The sequence below is a fragment of the Miscanthus floridulus genome, chromosome 2 (genome assembly GCF_019320115.1).
Source record: "Miscanthus floridulus cultivar M001 chromosome 2, ASM1932011v1, whole genome shotgun sequence".
NCBI lineage: Eukaryota > Viridiplantae > Streptophyta > Magnoliopsida > Poales > Poaceae > Miscanthus > Miscanthus floridulus.
In genome coordinates this window covers 132957819-132975402 of record NC_089581.1, presented here as the reverse complement: position 1 = coordinate 132975402, position 17584 = coordinate 132957819, and the positions used below count along the sequence as shown (strand labels likewise).

Sequence of the window (17584 nt, the reverse complement as noted above, 5' to 3'; positions counted from 1 at the left end):
GACAGGAACCACGGTGAGCATGGTGCGAACCGTGGTGACACAGCTTGGTCATAAAACACTTGCCATCCTATGAACAATCGTCATAAACAGCCTTTGTTTGTGACAGATAAGTGTCATCTAGCAGCTGTCATAGAAGCCCATATTTCTTGTAGTGACAAGTCATCATGGCTGCTTTCCAGCCTGGCAGAATGTCGTCCATCTTGTCAATGATGGGTTGAAGGTCGGTGTGGCAGAACCGTCCGAAACAACACATTTTCGGAGGCGCTCGTCTTCCACTAGACACTAAACATCTCGAAAGTGAGCTACATCAGACAGTTCCATCAAGCACACCCCAAGGGAGAACTCGAAACAATCCATGTTTTACATCCAGAATCCAACAAGGAGTACGAGCTTACAATACTTAGTCCATTTCATACAACAAGAGTTCTTAGAAATTATTTATTACAATACCAGAGTTTAGAGTACGATAATTAAACAGCAGAATGAAAATAAACATCTAGCAGAAACGATACAAGGATCCTTCTATGCCCACCAGAAGAATCCTCCACACAAGAGCTACTCCTTAAGTTGCACCTGCAACAAGGGTAAAATAAACCCTGAGTACACAATGTACTCGCAAGACTTACCCGACTAGTGGGAATAGTTTCCCAACTCTCAAGGATGTGATAGACAATATGTGTTTACTGTTTTCTTTTTGTTTGCGGAAAGCGTTACTAATAGTTCATTCTTACAGTCAAGTTTTATTAGCAGTCATGATTACTTCATTAGCTAACCATTCTAGGTAAGCACATGTTCTACTTTCAAGCAAAAGGTTAAGCAATCAGAACCATATCACAATCTTTCATCTTCCAGTTCTTACTATGGTGCTAGACCATAGCCAAATCATACTGTCTCACGAAAACGACGATTCACGAACCAATGTATCCTAGCTGAGTATCCCAAACACATGCCATGTTTGCACCCCAGGCACAAGCTAGACCAACCCATTCCACTCCTGTCACGGGGTCCAGGTCCCCGTCCAAACTAGGACTCCAAGCCTCCACACTTGAAACCCAGTCTCAACATGGTGCTTAGAGCCGGAACCCACGATAAGAGCGTAACGAGCCTTCCCGCTCCTATAAGCAAGTATGTGCTTAGGATAATAAATCTATGACCTGACTACTATCCACAGCAACGGACAGTCCTTAATAATCGACACGAATAAAAAAACAGTGTAACCAAGCTAAGCCCCGTTGGCCACGGAACACAACCTGTTAAACCCACCAATACCCATACCATATCCCTACCCTGTCTCCATTTTTCCTTTCATTATTTTATTATGAGAGTAATAATAATCCCCTATTGTGAGCAACGACAGATTACTCACGTTATCGATGATCTAGGCATAGCATCTACTTGAACCTGCACTAGTAAGACTCTTAGGACATGTGTATCTATGCATGTGGTTTTCATAAAATTCCAGTAACATAAATGCACAACACATTTATATACGGTGAATTATAAAAAAGAGGTTATGCATCGGAGCTTGCCTTGGGCAGATGCGGTGTCAGCTGAGTCAGTCAGTGGTGGCTCCAGAACCTCCTCCTGCACATGAATCTCCTCCCCGTACTCCTCGACGATCTCCTCGAACTCGTGATCGCTGGTGATCACGTTCTCTGCCAACTCATTCTCTACATGCATGCAATGATGATGCAACACTTAGTATTTAGACAACAACAACTCTTAAAATAAAAATATGCATACTAAGCTACTAAGATAACTCTAATGACTAAGATACTAAGCTAACTATTATTTTCATCAAGTAAAGTGTTGGGTTCAACTAACACACTCAGTTTTGCAATTTAAGGGTATATCTTTATTTCTACTAATGATTTAATGTATATTGAAATAAAGAGCATTTAACTACCCTAATGCTTAGTCTATTCTAAGGCTACAAAAATTACGGTGAGCACATAATAATACAATAAAACTACTATAAAATTTTTAGGACTAAAGCTATCACCAATTTACCATAAAAATTCCTAAAATAATTAACTTAATATTATTAAGCATCCTCTATGATTTAATAACTCCTAATGTCAACACGTATAAACATGAACTAAATACACCAACCGATAGAGCATAATTTTAGGAACCTAACAAAATTTGTTTCATAATTTTTAGACACCTACATGATTTTATACAATTTACCAAAGATCGGCTCAAAATTAAATTAGAAAACATTGCTAATTCGTTATGAAAAAGAAAACTAAATCTACTACGTAGTCCACACATGCGGCCCGCAAAACAAAGCACGCACGCGCAGCGACCCACGGCGGGGGAGTCCCACGCATGTTGGCGATTTTGCAAAAGAGACCTCGAACTCATTTCTAATTTACAATTAAGTACTAACACTATTTTCTTCTCTCTCAGACCTTCTCACTTAACCCCCTGACTTTTCCCTAATTCACCCGCGCGCACCCCTAGGACTCAGCGCACGGCGGCGCGGCCGGCGATGACACAGCACGACCATGCCGGCCACCAGAGGCTCGCGCTGGCCCGTCGGTTGGGCTGACCTTCAACTATGGTCCAACCGCCTACACCAAGCAGCAACGCGGGGCGGCGGGACACGCTAGAGCGAGCTGCAGCGACGCGCGGCCATCCACGCGGCGGCACAGTTGTCCCGGCTATCCAGAGCACCTAAGAACCTAACTGGCTAGCGAGGGAGCATCAGTAGACTACCGTGGACCTAGCCGAGGTGACGGTTGGGGTGGAAGATGGTGGAGGAGGTGTGGCCACGTGTGGCTGAGCCGTGCGGCGGTGCACCGCGGTGGCGCGGTTGCCTCAACGGCAACGGGGAGGCGGTAGCGGTTCCACTGGCGTACGCAAGGTGAAGAGGGATGCAAGGAGAAACTAGTGGTGCAGGTAAATTGGCTCAGGAGGGACGGTAGGAGGGCTGCCCTCATCCATGGCCGGACGTGGCCTTATCGGCACGACGGAGGGAAAACGTCAAATTGGAGCTCGACTGGGCGCCATTCAAGGCAGGTGGGGGCAGGCAGCAAGAGGACTTGATGGTGGAGACACAGGCGCGCAGAATTGAAAGAAGATGACCACTCGCTGGTCAATTGCGTGGGGCGCGACACCGACGGTGGCAGCAGAGAGAGAGAGAGAGAGAGAGACCGATAGGTGGCACAGCACGGCCTCACCTTGGCGGGTGAAAGCTCTAGTTTGGTTTTGGTGAATTGATGAAACCCTAAGTGCTAACCTAGTTCATCAAGTGATCATGAGATAGGTAGCACACTTCAAGTAGAGAAGCAAATGAAGATCATAACATGACAATGGTGATAGCATGGAGATGATCAAGGGCTTACACTTGAAGAGAAGAAAGAGAAAAAACAAAAAGCTCAAGACAAAGGTATAACTTGTAGGAGCTATTTTGTTTTGGTGATCAAGACACTTAGAGAGTGTGATCACATTTAGGTTTGATAGCCGTACTATTAAGAGGGGTGAAACTCGTATCGGAATGCGGTTATCAAAGTGCCACTAGATGCTCTAACTCATTGCATATGCATTTAAGATCTAGTGGAGTGCTAACACCCTTGATAATATTTGTGAAAATATGCTAACACTTGTGCACAAGGTGTGTGTGCAGGGTTGAGATGGGTTTGGGTCCCTCTCTCCCTCCCGCCGAGCTTGCGAGGCGGGATTCGGCGCTTTCGGGAAAATGAAATGTCTATTTTCTATTGCGTCAGATGCAAAATTCTTGGTGATTGGCACACTTGAGCAAGGGTGAAGAAGTTAGAGTTGAAATGGAGTTGGTCGAAATGATGCTGGCGTCGGTCTACTGACCGGACGCTGGATCACTCAGCGACCGGACGCTGAAAGGCTGCGTCCGGTCGAGCTGTCAGACAGGACAACGGCTAGGGTTGAGCACCGGACGCTGGCTGCGTCCGGTCAAGGTGGACCGGACGCGTCCGGTCGAAAAAACATGCCTCGGGGAGCTTACTGGAAACGACCGGACGCTGGGGCTTCAGCGTCCGGTCAGTTTTATCGGACGCGTCCGGTCATGCTCGGGAGCTTACTGTAAACGACCGGACGCAGGGGCTTCAGCGTCCGGTCAGTTTGAAGAAGCAGCGTCCGGTCGAGGCTGATGACCGTTGAGTCTGGACACGTGGCTGACATCGAGCGACCGGACGCTGAGGGCCAGCGTCCGGTCAGTCTGACCGGAGCGTCCGGTCAGAACGCGTTTTGCCCAGTGAAGAGGTATAACGGCTCTATTTGTTTGGGGCTCTATTTATAGCCCCATGGCCGGCTCAAGCTCAGACTTTTGGCCATTTCTATTGACATAGCATACTTGTGAGCTTAGCCAAAGCCCTCCCACTCATCTAGATCATTGATTCATCATCATAGTGAGATTGGGAGTGATCCAAGTGCATTGCTTGAGTGATTGCATCTAGAGGCACTTGGTGATTGTGTTTCGCTGCGGATTTCGCTTGTTACTCTTGGTGGTTGCCGCCACCTAGACGGCTTGGAGCAGCAAGGATCGTTGAGTGGAGGAGGTGATTGTCTCCGACTCCGATCGTGGTGATTGTGAGGGGTTCTTGACCTTTCCCCGGCGGAGCGCCAAAAGGTACTCTAGTAAATTGCTTGTGGCTTGTGTGATCCTCATCTTGTGTTGGTTGTGCGGCACCCTATTGAGGGTTTGGCGAGTGATGCCAATCAGCGCGTGAACCTCCAAGTGAGTGAATCGCCACAACGAGGACTAACTTGCCGGCAAGCAAGTGAACCTCGGTAAAAATCATTGTGTTCATCATTTGATTCCGAGGTGATTGGTCATCATTGTTATTCATCTTCGTGATTGATTGGTTCATTCATCTACACGGCGGTATAACCCTCTTGATCACTCTATTTACTTTACCGCAAACTAGTTGACAAGCTCTTTAGTGTAGCTAGTTGTGAGAGCTTGCATGCTTGGTTGGTGTGGCTCTTTAGTTAGCCTTTGAGAGCACACTAACATAGGGTAGTGTCATTGCTCTTGTGTGAATTGACACTATCTAAACTAGAATTGTGGTAGGTGGCTTGCATTTTTGAGTAGGCTAGCGCAACACTCGCTTCGCCTCATAATTGTCTAACCATTTGGTTAAGTGTTGTTGTAGAATTTTTTATTAGGCTATTCACCCCCCCTCTAGCCATTAGGACCTTTCAGCGGGACGTGCTCGGCGTGATCGGGAAGGCATGCGCGTAGACACAAAGGACAACTGTGTGCGTCCCCGATCGGCCGTGGCCCGCACGGCGCTACGCCATAAATGGCAAGGCGACAATGAGCACGACCACGTGAGCGCGGCAATGGCGGCCTCGAGCCGGGACAGTAGCGGCGCAGAGGTCCGGAAAGAAGCGCGGACCTGACGATGAGGCGACGGCATCGGCAGCGATTGCATCGCTGCGCGGGGCGGGACGACAGTGCGGCGGGACAGCCAGCAGTGCCACATAGCCACGCAAGCAGCGGCGGCGGCTCCGCGCGGTAGAGGCTAGTGGCGACCAGGCCCGAGGCAGCCACGGCCGGCCACGCGCGGCAACGACGTGCGCCCGAGCGTGGTGACCGCGTCCACCCGACCAACCCAAGAACGTGTCGTGCACGCATTTTAAAAGCACCTATAACAACTAAACGGTTGCTTTTAGACCTAAACCATCTTCACCATGTTCAAGATGACATATGAGGCTACCAAACCAAGCTAAAACATAACACCTATTCTTAACCCGATTTCGCAAAATAAATTGCCAAATATGACATTGTTTAGTTGTTTATATACTTAAAAATCTTCTAAGTCTATGAGCTGAATTTGATTCAAGTTACATTTCTAGGCTTTTAGAAATATTGGCTAGCAATGTTATTTTTCTACAACAAGTATTTCATTGTCATCTACAAAGTTCATATTCCAAATTTATTTATTTAAGCGCCACATATATGTTCTATAGTATTTTTGTTCAATAAAAATTAGTTTTAAACCCTACTTATACATATGAGTTATGGAATAGCTTATCATTTAACCTTTTTATTGATTATCTGAAGTTAAAAAAATGTTATCTACACCTTTCATCACATGCATTATCACATAAACATGATGCTCATCACATGGTTTGATAATTTGTTTAGGGCGTAACACCGAGGGTGTTATAGTCGGCCTTTGATAGCTTTCTAATCGAGAGCAGTAAGCCGAGATATCTGCAGGGGAATTCTTTGATCTCACACGCCAGCCCTTGTTTAGTTCGTGAAATTTGGATTTTGGGGCTACTGTAGCACGTTCGTTTTTATTTGGCAAATAGTGTCCAAACATTGACTAATTAGGCTTAAAACGTTCGTCTCGCAATTTCCCACCAAACTGTGCAATTAGTTTTTCTTTTCGTCTACATTTAATGCTCTATGCACGGGCCACAAACATTCGATGTGACAGGTACTGTAGCAACTTTTTGGACTTTGGGGTCCAACTAAACAAGGCGCAAGTCCGTAACCACAGCATCCAAATCCTCTGTGGAGCAAGGGATCGGGGTAATGGAGCTCTTTTGCATGTTGGTGTGTGGAGTCCCTAAGCGTCCCCAAAAACTTCGAAAGCACTCTTGATTGTTGCAAGATCTTCATGCGTCGGCTTTACAAACATAGGTAGGTCATCCGCATAAAGGGACACCCGGTGACCGGTAAGGCTCCTCGAGAGTGGTTGAAGGAGGGCCTCTTCACTTGACTTGACAATGATAGAATTGGGCACGTCCATCACCAGATGAAGAGGAGTGTCGATAAGGGATCCCCTGTCATAAGACTCGCTAGTGTGCATTCCATTCCCCCGGCTGTCCAAGAAGTATACGAGTGCTGGATGGGAGTTGTGATCCAAATTCAGTTATGTATAATTTAAAGGCTAACTTCTGCCGGAGCGAAGCGAGGCCTGTCGCCGGGGGTGCGCCCCCCCCTCCACCCCCCACCCCTGGTATGGATCGTCGCCTATTAGGGTTTTCCATCTATATACATACCTCATGTAAGCAGTCGTCTTGGGATAAGAAAATTTGTAAATCCCCGACGTTTGTAACCTCACCTAATATAGTGAAGATTTGCTGGCTGGTGCTCTTGTTTTTTTCCCTTCTTCCTTGGAAGAGTTTTCCACGTTAAAATCCCGTGTCCCCTGTATTTGATCTACCGTTCTTCGTCGTTTATATTGCCTAGCCAACGTTGGCCAAACCCCACGTGCGTCAGGAGTCAGGACCTCGAGGAGGAATGGCCAGGACACGGAGACAAAGGCTTTCGTGATGTCAAGCTTCAGTAGGAGGCGCGGTTCCTTCTGATTGTGTAGGAATTTGGCCATTTGCTGAACAAGCGAGAAGTAGTCGTGAATGCATCATCCTTTGACAAACGCATTCTGGTTCGTTGAGATCATCTTGTGCATGTTCGGGGCCACGTGATTAGCCAATGCTTTGGTGATAAGTTTGGCCAAACTGTGCACCTCTAAGCTAATTGGCCTGAAGTCCTTGACCTATATGGCGTCAGGCTTTTCTTAGGGATGAGGACCAGGAAGGTTGAGTTGTATTCCTAAGCTTTAACAAGTCCATAAGTTGAAGCTGATTCAAGTAGCATTAAAGCCATTGGGGAGACTGCAGTGGTGATTTATTCACGGATTGCCACCCTATCGGAAGACAGACGCCCGCGTCGCTCGCCAAGGGCGACACGGGCGGACCAAGCCTGCACCGCCGCACACCTCCCTCTCGCGGCCCTCATCCTCGCCGCCGCCCGAGCTCTCCGGCAGTTCGCCATGAAGTCGCAATGACGGTGGCGGCGGGGCTCTTCGTCCCCTCCCCGTCCGTTTTGGTGGGCGCGCGGCGACGGCGCCAGCAGCTTGCGAGCAACGGCGGCGGCTGCGACGACCCCATCCTCGACGGAGGTGGCAGATCCGACGCCGTGGAGGGTGGATCCGGCAGCTCCCATGCCAGATCTACGCTGGTGGGCCTCGTGGCCGTGTGGGGCGGCGTTGGCTGCCATGGTCGTGCTCGGCTGCGCCGCCCATCCATGGCGGTGCGACGGTTTGACGGTGGTGTCCGTGACGGTGGGCGGTGTGGCTTGTGCGCGTGGCTGGTGCGGTGGCGCCCTGGCCCGTAGGTGGTGGTGGTGGTGGTGTAGTTACGGCAGCTCTCCTCCGTTGGTCCGGCGATGGCCGGCGGTCCTCGGTGACCGGCGCTGTATTCCGGGCTGCTGCCCCTGCAGCCCATTTTCGATGCAGCAGCGACAACAGGTCAGAGGTGGCGGAGGGGGCGCGGCAGCTTGCTGCGGCGCTCGGAGGTGGAGTGGGCGCGGGATGGAGGCTGCTGCTCGCCGTCTTGGTCCTCGCCGGCGTCTACAGCGGGCGCAATAGCGGCGGCGGCTCCGGCTACCGGATCTAGCGCTCTGGCGGCCGGATCCGGCCTTCACTGGGCCGGATTTGGTGCTCCTGCGGTGGTAGCGTCTACCGGCGCTGGTGTTCGGCTGGGCACCGGCGGCGGCTTTGTCAAGGAGGTGGATCGGCTGCTTGGTGGTTCGGCTGGGCGACGTCTTCGGCGTCTGGGCGGCAATCCAACGGTGGCGGTGTGGTTCCTTCGGCGATGCCGTGGTGGCGTGGCCGGCCGTGGCGGTGGCAGGCCTGCGGTGCCGTGGTGGTGCTGCCGGCATTGCCGGGCCCGGTGGAGGCCACACTTCCCTGTTGGGGCTTGCCGGCGCGTGCGCCCGTGCAGGCGCAGGGGGCAGCGGCGGGGTTCCCTCCCTCTCTGCTCGCCCTCTCCTTCTTCTCGATGGTGGCCATTTTGTGGCGGTGGTTGGGTTTCATGCCGGCGTTGGGGGGCGGCCCTCGTCTATGCCGTTCTTCCCCACATGATCCTGGCTATCGGCGCGGAGCGGTCGCAGCGAGGACGGAGGCCTCGGCGTCTTCGGGGGTGCTGGTCTGGGGCCTTGCCCCAGATCCGGGATCTTCAGGGCATGGGATGGTGCCCAAGGTGGACGTACACGGCGGCAGAAGGCTGGTTCTTCGGCATGTGGTCCGGTCGGCAGGGGTGCTGGCGCAGCTTTGCGGCTGCTTGCGTGGCCGGCGCGTCGGCCCCCCTCGGAGTGTCCTCGGCCGGTGGTCTGGCGGCGACGTCTTTGGTGCCTGGCAGGGACCCGGCATCTTGACCGACGACCGTGCTGTGGTTTCTTTGGGCGAAGGCCTGGTGACGGCGACACCTGCGGGTGCCGTTCCCCCCGTTGAGGGCGTCGCGTCCACAGCACTCTCCACGGGTGAAAACCCAGTCCGGCCTTGGACGAGCGACGGCGGCGCTTGGACGTCGTTACCTTCTTGAAGGCGTCGTTGTGGAATTTGTCTCGGCCGGGACGGCTCGTGGCGGGGCTAGTGCATCGTTTTCGCTGTTGTGTTGCGTGGGTGGTGCCAGTGGTGGAGAGTTTGTTCTAGTAGAGTCGAGTTGTGTGGACGTCGACCAGCTGCAAGTGGCGGCGTGAGTTGAGATAGTTGGTTAGCTGGGGTTGATTCGACAAGTTGGTGCTGAATTGTTGTATCAAGTTGTGTAGGATGAGCGGGGCTCTCCTCAGTTGTATGGTTTTTGCCCAGTTTCCATTCAAAGAACTGGACGGGGCACTTGCCTTCTTTTTCTTTTCTTCGTCTAATAGAAATCGCGGCAAGAACCACCTCTTATATTCATATTCTATCTAAGCTTTGGATTTTCGCTGGAATACTTTGTGAATACGACAAGAACCACCTCTTATATTCATATTCTATCTAAGCTTTGGATTTTCGCTGGAATACTTACGAGCTATTTTTGTTACAGAAAACTGGATCATCAGGGACCCAAAGTTGAGTGGAGTTCCTTGTTCTAGTTTTCATTACTATTTGCATGCTCATGATATCAGCAATTATGTGTTCTCTTCTACCGGACTTGTTTGCTGTAAAAATGACTGCATTTGTTGCCAGAAAGATGATTTGTTATGGTTTTGTTTTGTGGAACGTTGCTGGGGTTATAACTTTGTTGCCACTTTTTTTAGTTTTTTTTTCAGATATTTCACTGTCCTGTATGTTTTGGAATCCGTTGGCGCATTAGTGATTATAACTTGGGAACTTAGTTTGGAAAGCTTTATTTTATTTTTTGGTGATAATTTGGCACTAGGTTGGTGTATAAGAAATGTACAACCCATGTATAATTAAGTTTGATTGATAGTTCCTATAATGGTTGCTCAATAGCACAAATTATTGAAAAAGAAAAAGCTCCAGCCTCTGCAGCACAAATGGTTTGTAATAAGCCATCACAGACTTACAGTTTTATACAACAGGTTTTTAAACAAACTTATCCTAATAAATCTTCACAACCATGAGGAACTGTTCTCTTTCCTGTTTGGATCCCCTCCTCTAAATTTTAGAGCTCTAAAAGTTTTAGTGTATTTTAGCTCACTTTTAAGCTCTGAAGATCTAACGTGAGATGGGCTAAAGTTTAGAGCTAACTTTAGAACATTTATTTGGAGCTTTAGCTCTAAAGTTTAGTCGTATAATAAGAATGTAAGTGACTGAGTTAATGGTACAACGTGGTCTCAGGGCAGCCTCTTGATCATAGACTAAGATAAGATCTTTTCGGGTTTTCGTTGACTATTATATACAAGCCATGTTTGGTTCAGATGTAGCCACGATGTGTGAGAGTTTAAACATTTTTTATTCCATATAAAGTATACAAACCGTTGCTTGGGATGCACTTGTTTGGCCTCCTTTTTTCTAACCTGAAACCTCTAGTGCCGGGCACTGCTTCCGATCCCATTGCCAGAGCAGGTTGGAATTAATAATTTTTGGATTTCCTCTTTTGGCAACAGCAATTGCTCTAGCATCGATGCTGCTGTACACTATTTGTACAGCTGTTTGCGAGGCTTGGTAGTATTTCGGAGGAGGACGAAATCCATGCGTGCACGCAGGTTGATCCATGCACGTTCGATGAAGCACACTACTCTATAGATGGCTGAATGGACTGCACGGTTCGACTCTGCCTAGGCCTAAAATTTAGTCCATGTCACGTCGACATTTGGATGCTAACTAGGAGAACTAAATATGAGCTAATTATAAAACTAATTGTACAGATAGAGATTAATTTACGAGACGAATTTACTAAGCCTAATTAATCCATCATTAGCACAGGTTTCCTGTATCACCACATTATCAAATCATGGACTAATTAGGCTTAATAGATTCATCTCGCAAATTAGTCTTTATTTGTGCAATTAGTTTCGTAATTAGTCTATATTTAGTACTTCAAATTAGTGTCAAACATCTGATGTGACAGGGACTAAAGTTAAGGAAGGGTGTCCAAACACCCCAGGCACAGCCTAATAAAGGACATGCTGACATGCCCCGATAAGCAAATGACACAGTTAACGCGCGACGGGGCGCGTTTTTGGGAAATGTGCAACCCGTCTCCTTCCTCCGCGCGACGTTCCCTCCCTCTTCTTCCTCTTCTCCGGCATCGTCCTCGCCCTCCCCACGCCCCCCGGCTCCACGACTTGTGGACGACGGCTCCCGCCGCCTCATCGTGCCGCCCACATCCCGCTCTCGCCCCTCAACCCCGCCCTTGTCCTTGTCCTCGCCCCCGTTGCCCGTTGCCCCACCTCAGGCGGTAGGGTCTCGCCGGAGCTCTACGACCGTGGAGCTCCCATGAGACCCTACTGCCTACGGCGACCTCCTTCTTCCCTTCCCCCTCTCACGGGAACTCCGCCATGGCCATGGGCGCCCCCGGCCAGACCTGGCCAACCACTTCCACCGCCACTAGAAACCTAACGCCGCCCTCTCGCCGTGCCCACCGCCTGGCCGGTCTGCCTCCACCCGAACCCCCTTCTAAGCCTGCCAGAGATGGAGAAGAAGAGAGGGAGAGTCGGCGAGCTCGTCGTCTCCGACGCTAGCGACCTCCTCACCGGAACCCTAGGCGCCTTCTTCTTTCTCTCTAGCGCAGGCACGGGCGTGGGTGCGGACACAGGCGCATGGGAGCGGGTCGTGTCGTCGCGTATTTGCGTATCCCATAAGCAAATTGTGTCATGTCGTACCTGTCCATAGGTTGGCATGACCCCACATCATCTTTGTCGAGGTGTCCTGATGGCCTGGTGAGCCAGTTGAGCTCAAGTTGCATCTCCGCCGAATCTATCGCGTTGGCTAGGCTGTTGTGCCTGTGCCTACGCCACCACTAGAGAGGATCAGGGGAGGAGAGAGGAAGAACAGAAGGTGGCTAAGACAAGAAGCTCATGGTGGGTGCTCGGCTACTCGAAGAAGAAGGCGATGCGGTCTACAGGAGCAGCGGAGGCCGAGGGAGGTGATGGTGGACGAGGAGGCATGTGGGAGGATAGGAGGTGATGCGGGAGCTAGGGTTTAGAGAGTCGACGATTATATATTGTAAGTTAATGGACCATATTGGACGAACTAGTAATTGAGCCCGACCAGGCTAGCAACTCATGCCGGAGTACCAGTCTAGGCACGGCCCACCCATCAAGCCGGGACGACACGGGCACCACACTCATGCCTGGGCTGGACCAAAAAATGCCTGGCGAGTCACCGTATCCATGGATCTTGGGCCTTATGGCCATCTGTAGCACACTCTAGTTCATTTACCTCTATATTATACATGTCAAATCTCAATGCACATATGGTAATAATTAATTAAAGATCGAAGTTTTAATACACGTAATCTAGAAAATGACTTGAGAGAATATATTATATCCTGAGGCATAGGGATGGAAGTGAATTAACAAGCGAGCCCTTATGTAGGCTATTTTTGTTTAAAAACTGTAACTGAAAATTTATCTAAACCCACTATATGTGGCGCAAAATGAATTTACAAGCCCACATTAGGGGGAAATTGATATTCTTGTCTCATCATCCAAAAAAAAAAGTAAAGATTGGAGAATTTCCAGAATCCAAACAACTCAGTATCTTGGCTTGCAGGGGCGGCCCTTTTGGTTTGTCCATCGTGACCCCTACCATGGACCCCTGGTTAGCTTTGACCATTGACATTTTCTTGATTCCAGTCGTCTCGTCGCCAATTCACCATGATGTTCTCACTTTCATATCTCCAAAACAATGACTGCACAAGAGAATAAAAAAAGAGAGAGAATTTCATCTTCAGACACAGAATTGTGACATCAATTGCCCGTGATGGATGAGTAGCAGAAATAATGAACTTACATTCAGAATCTGTTCTGTCCCACCTGCAGCTCTCTTCCCTCTCCTCCTCCTCCTCCTCCTCCTCTTGGCTACCACAACGGCGACCACCTCGCCTCTTCCCTTTGGTTCCATCCTCCAAGAAGTATTTCCTCAACGTCGCCGATCCGTTGCCTGACCTGGCATTCATCTTCTTCCCAATCACCGTGAAGAACTGCAAAGATAGTCCACCAGAGGGCATTGATTAGAGACACTAGCTAGACATGGTTGCATGAAGCAGCTAGCTTCGTTGTGTTGTGTCTGCCGATCATTCGCACATGTACGCATACCTTCTCCATTCTTGACTCTATTGGGTCCTTCAAGCTCCGAGGCAGCGCCGCTGAGAAGCCGCCATTGCAGGCGAACATCTTCTTGAGCAGGAACTTGAACGACCTCTGCTTGATGCTGCCGCCGTTGTCGAGCAGGTCCCTGGCCCTGGTCAGTATGATCTTGGTGTCCGGCGAGAGGTCTCCTTCTCCTTCGTGGCCGTCGCACTCGCCGTGCTTCGTCGTCGTCTGGACCCTCCTGTCCACCTCCAGGCAGGATGGGCAGTTGAGGAACCTGTCCAGCGGCGGCCTGTCCTCGCCGGCTGCGGAGCCACGGGCGCTCGACTTGGACTTGGCGCGCCGCAGGAGCATGGCCAGCGCGTCCTGGAGCTTCTTCACCTCCTCCACGGTGAACTCCGGCAGGTCCTGCTCCTGCTCCTGCGCTGTCGCCGGTGGAGGCTCCTCGTTGCCGAAAGTGCCGATGGAGAGGAGGCCAGCCTGAGGCCATGGCTCGGCGTCGAGATGCTTCTCTGATTCCTGAATGATCGTCTGTTGTCTCTCTTGGGCTGCAGCGCCTGGCTCAAGTTCAGGAAATGCACGCACGTTTAGCACGGCAATGACTCCACTCCAGTGCGGATCAGTGATCACACAATGCAAGCTCCAAGTGCAAGTGCACTGCGATGAGAGAGTTAAGGTACCTCTATATGCACTGGTGGCCGTTGCGCCGTCAAAGATTCTGTTCTCCGTCTTCCCATGAAATCTGCTCTGCATCCAGTTGATGATCTGCAACCATGCAACAACCAATAAAAATACAGAACTGTAAGAATTTTCGTTCGTACGATCGGTCATGAGCCCAGTTCTTGTTTAATTTCCCTATAATAATGCCAGTGAACTCTACTTACCCCCATTGTTGTCTGGTTCCAAGAATCTGTGAGCTTAGATTCACCTCCAACCACCTTGAGCAAACAATGCAGTGGGGCGGGAAGGCACTGGGCTATGGCAATATATAGGACTTAGATTCAGGGGTTGTCTGGTTGGTCCCAGAGAGAGGCCCTTTTGAGTATGTTCTCACCAGGCCAATTGGGAGCTAGATAGTGAGAGCTCTGAGTGAGTGAGTGAGTGAGTGAGGTAGTTTGGTCCCCTGCCTAGGGGAGGATTAAGCTTAAATAGCTGGAGATTAGCATGCCATCGCTAGCCGTACTTGATGTATACAATTGGAAATTAGTGCGGATGCTCCTACTTGCAGCAGCGTGTACTTACACTAAATTCTTCTAGTGACAAATGGAATAATAGACAGATTTGCTTGGAGTTTAAGAAAGCACATGCTGGCAACTATCATCTTTTGTCTTGGGCGTATTTTGGTGATATAAAATTGGGACCAAAGTGTGTATTTGATTGTGATCACAGAAGAGCTAGGGTAGTGATTCCATGCTTTTCAGACATGTTCATGTGCCGCTGGCCTTAAACAAAAGAAGCCTAATCTGCAAAAGCCGAACCCGGAGCCTTACCTTAAGCCCAAAATAGTCCCTAGCTAGCTCCGACTTACTCCCTTCGTTCTAAATTATAAGAAGTTCTAGGTTTTTTCATAGATTTTGCTATGCAATTCGATATACACTACATTTAGATTCATAGTAATAGCAATATATCAAGAAAACCAAAACGTCTTATATAATTTGGAACGGAGATAGTAGTTTAATAGCAAAGGTCTTTATGAGATGACTTTCACATTAAATTTCTCCTTTTCTATATTATCAATTTCTATGAAACCAACCTTTACATGCTATTGACATATCAATGCAAATAGAGGATTCAAAAATTTTCAATGGACAAAATAAGCAATTGATCGATCTCATGCCCAAAGGCGTGCAGACATTATCATACAACATACATATGGTGCATTGGGATTCAAATAGTTTGTCCCTACTTATTAGTGATAATTAGTTGTTCATGTTGTTATCTGTAATCAATGGCTATTAGTGTAAAAACAATGATGGATGATAATTTGTGGTGTGTTTAGCACAACTATGACAATTACTTATTATGAATGAAGGTTATGAACAATTAAATATAGATATCACATTTGTTCAAAATATTACATATCAAATGACCTGATGCATCGATGAGTGATCGAAAGAAAGCCACAATTCATAGCTTCTCTTTTTGAACAATTAAACAAACGTTCTAGAGGTATCATCTAACAATATTATAATTCTTTCACCAACCTTTGTACCCTATATTCAAAGCATCTATTCGAAATATAGCTTATACTGGTAAATGAGTACATTTTATCGTCTATTGTTTATCAATCTTTATCCTCTATGTTCCCCAAGAACCAAACTCCAAACCCTAGTGGTACCTTCTAGAATACCAGCAACTAAACAAACACTAACCAATAATGAAGCAACACTACCATTTTTCTTCCTCAATGTATTACTCAGGTATCACTAATGGTTTTAGAGATTACCTAGCCCACCACAAATAGGAGGAGTTTTTGTCTTCTCCCACAAATGCTTACAAAAGAACCTCGCTTGGAGGATACAAAACTATGGGGAATCCACTCTCCCTAAGTGCTCCTCCAAACTAGAGGTAGTAACATCCTCCACACTCCATATGTATTTAGATTTAGTTGCTAAGTTGCATTAGGTTTTATAAGAATAATATGATTTTCCCATTGTGATAAAATATTGAATGAGCTAGAGCTCAAATTGGGATCCCATTTGGCACATTACATCTTCCTAGATATAGTTGTATGGAGATCGCTTAGATCAAAACCTAACTCCAATTTAAGTTAGAGATCTAGTTCACGTCTTGATTATGGTAGATTAAAAAATAATGTCCTCTCCTTTGTGTGTGTGTGTGTGTTGGGGGGGGGGGAGGGGGGGAGGGCCTTGTTCATGTACTTTTTCATAAAAATGGTTTACCTAGATTATTATATAATTTAGTAGCATTGCAAAATGTTCAAAATTAGTTACCTTTGGTTACATTATGTAGCTTAGTAAGTGACATTACATTCTTAATATAATTGAATTATTGATTTTTTTCATATATAACTTACTGATATTTAGTTAATAAAGCTGCCCATTGGCTTCCCCAAAGGCCTACTCTCATTCTTCGACGATGAACTTTTAGTGCTATGGTTCTCGGATCCTGAAAGGCTTAAAATTTTGGAGATCCACATGTACTTTGAACTACTCCCTCCATCCTATAACACTTCTCCATGGCCTCACGAGAAAACATTCCACGATGCTTGTACAGCCCTGTTTGGTTTCCATAAGTCAGATGACTTATTAAGTCAGGTGACTGAAAACCAGTGACTTATAAGTCATGCCTGTTTAGTTGTAGATGACTTATAAGCTCATGCCTATTAAGTGAAAGATGTGGGCCCCAAGCGGAAAAGGGTGGCTTATAAGTTTTAAGCAGGGGTGAACCAGCTTATTTCTTATAAGCAGGGGTGACTTATAAGTTGGTGGTGTTTGGCAAAATCAGTCACTTATTTCACTTTTTAACTTATAAGTAGGTGACTTATTTGAAACCAACCAGGTCCTACGTTAAGAATATCTAGAGTGTACTTATTATAGTATTTTCACTCTTTATCTTTATCTTTAATTATGGGGCCTTTTGATAGTGCTGCATAGAGCACCTTCTCCGTGAGAATCGCTCCTCCTTAGCCAAACAACAAAAATCTACATAGATTCTGATGAAGAGTAGACAAGAATCACTTCTCCATTTATACTAGGAGTTAGGAGCTAAAAAAAATTGCTTCTCACTGCTCCCTATCCAATCACCTCCAAAATCAATTCTCGCCGGCTCTCCATTCTGCCCTCCCCCACCACACACACATACGTACACACACTGAAATCAACTAGAATGACTGTATCTAAGAGTCAGGGATTGGAACTTCACCAAACAAACCCTAAACTCTTTTGCAAAAACATATTATTGTGAATCAGGCGAGAACCAGAACACGGCGGAACCCAACCAGATAGGCGTGTTAACGTTAGTACAACCTTTTTTTTAAAAAAAAAATGCGAGGAGCACAACTGCTTTTCTGTGTGCGGCAGTAGATTACGAGTCAAACAATCTTCCCTATGCGCGCCTTTCCCGAGTTGTGACACATAG

General features: G+C 47.8%; 1 protein-coding gene across 1 annotated transcript; it reads right to left on the bottom strand.

Moving 5' to 3' along the window:
- Positions 1–12858: 12858 nt before the first annotated feature.
- LOC136537084 (protein NEGATIVE GRAVITROPIC RESPONSE OF ROOTS-like) lies at positions 12859–14373 on the bottom strand. Its single transcript, XM_066529172.1, has 5 exons — positions 14368–14373; positions 14164–14248; positions 13490–14040; positions 13185–13374; positions 12859–13083 (listed from the first exon to the last, which is right to left on the bottom strand). Exons 1-5 carry the CDS (start codon positions 14371–14373, stop codon positions 13064–13066), a joined length of 852 nt encoding a protein of 283 aa, XP_066385269.1. The 3' UTR covers positions 12859–13063.
- Between the last annotated feature and the right edge of the window lie 3211 nt (positions 14374–17584).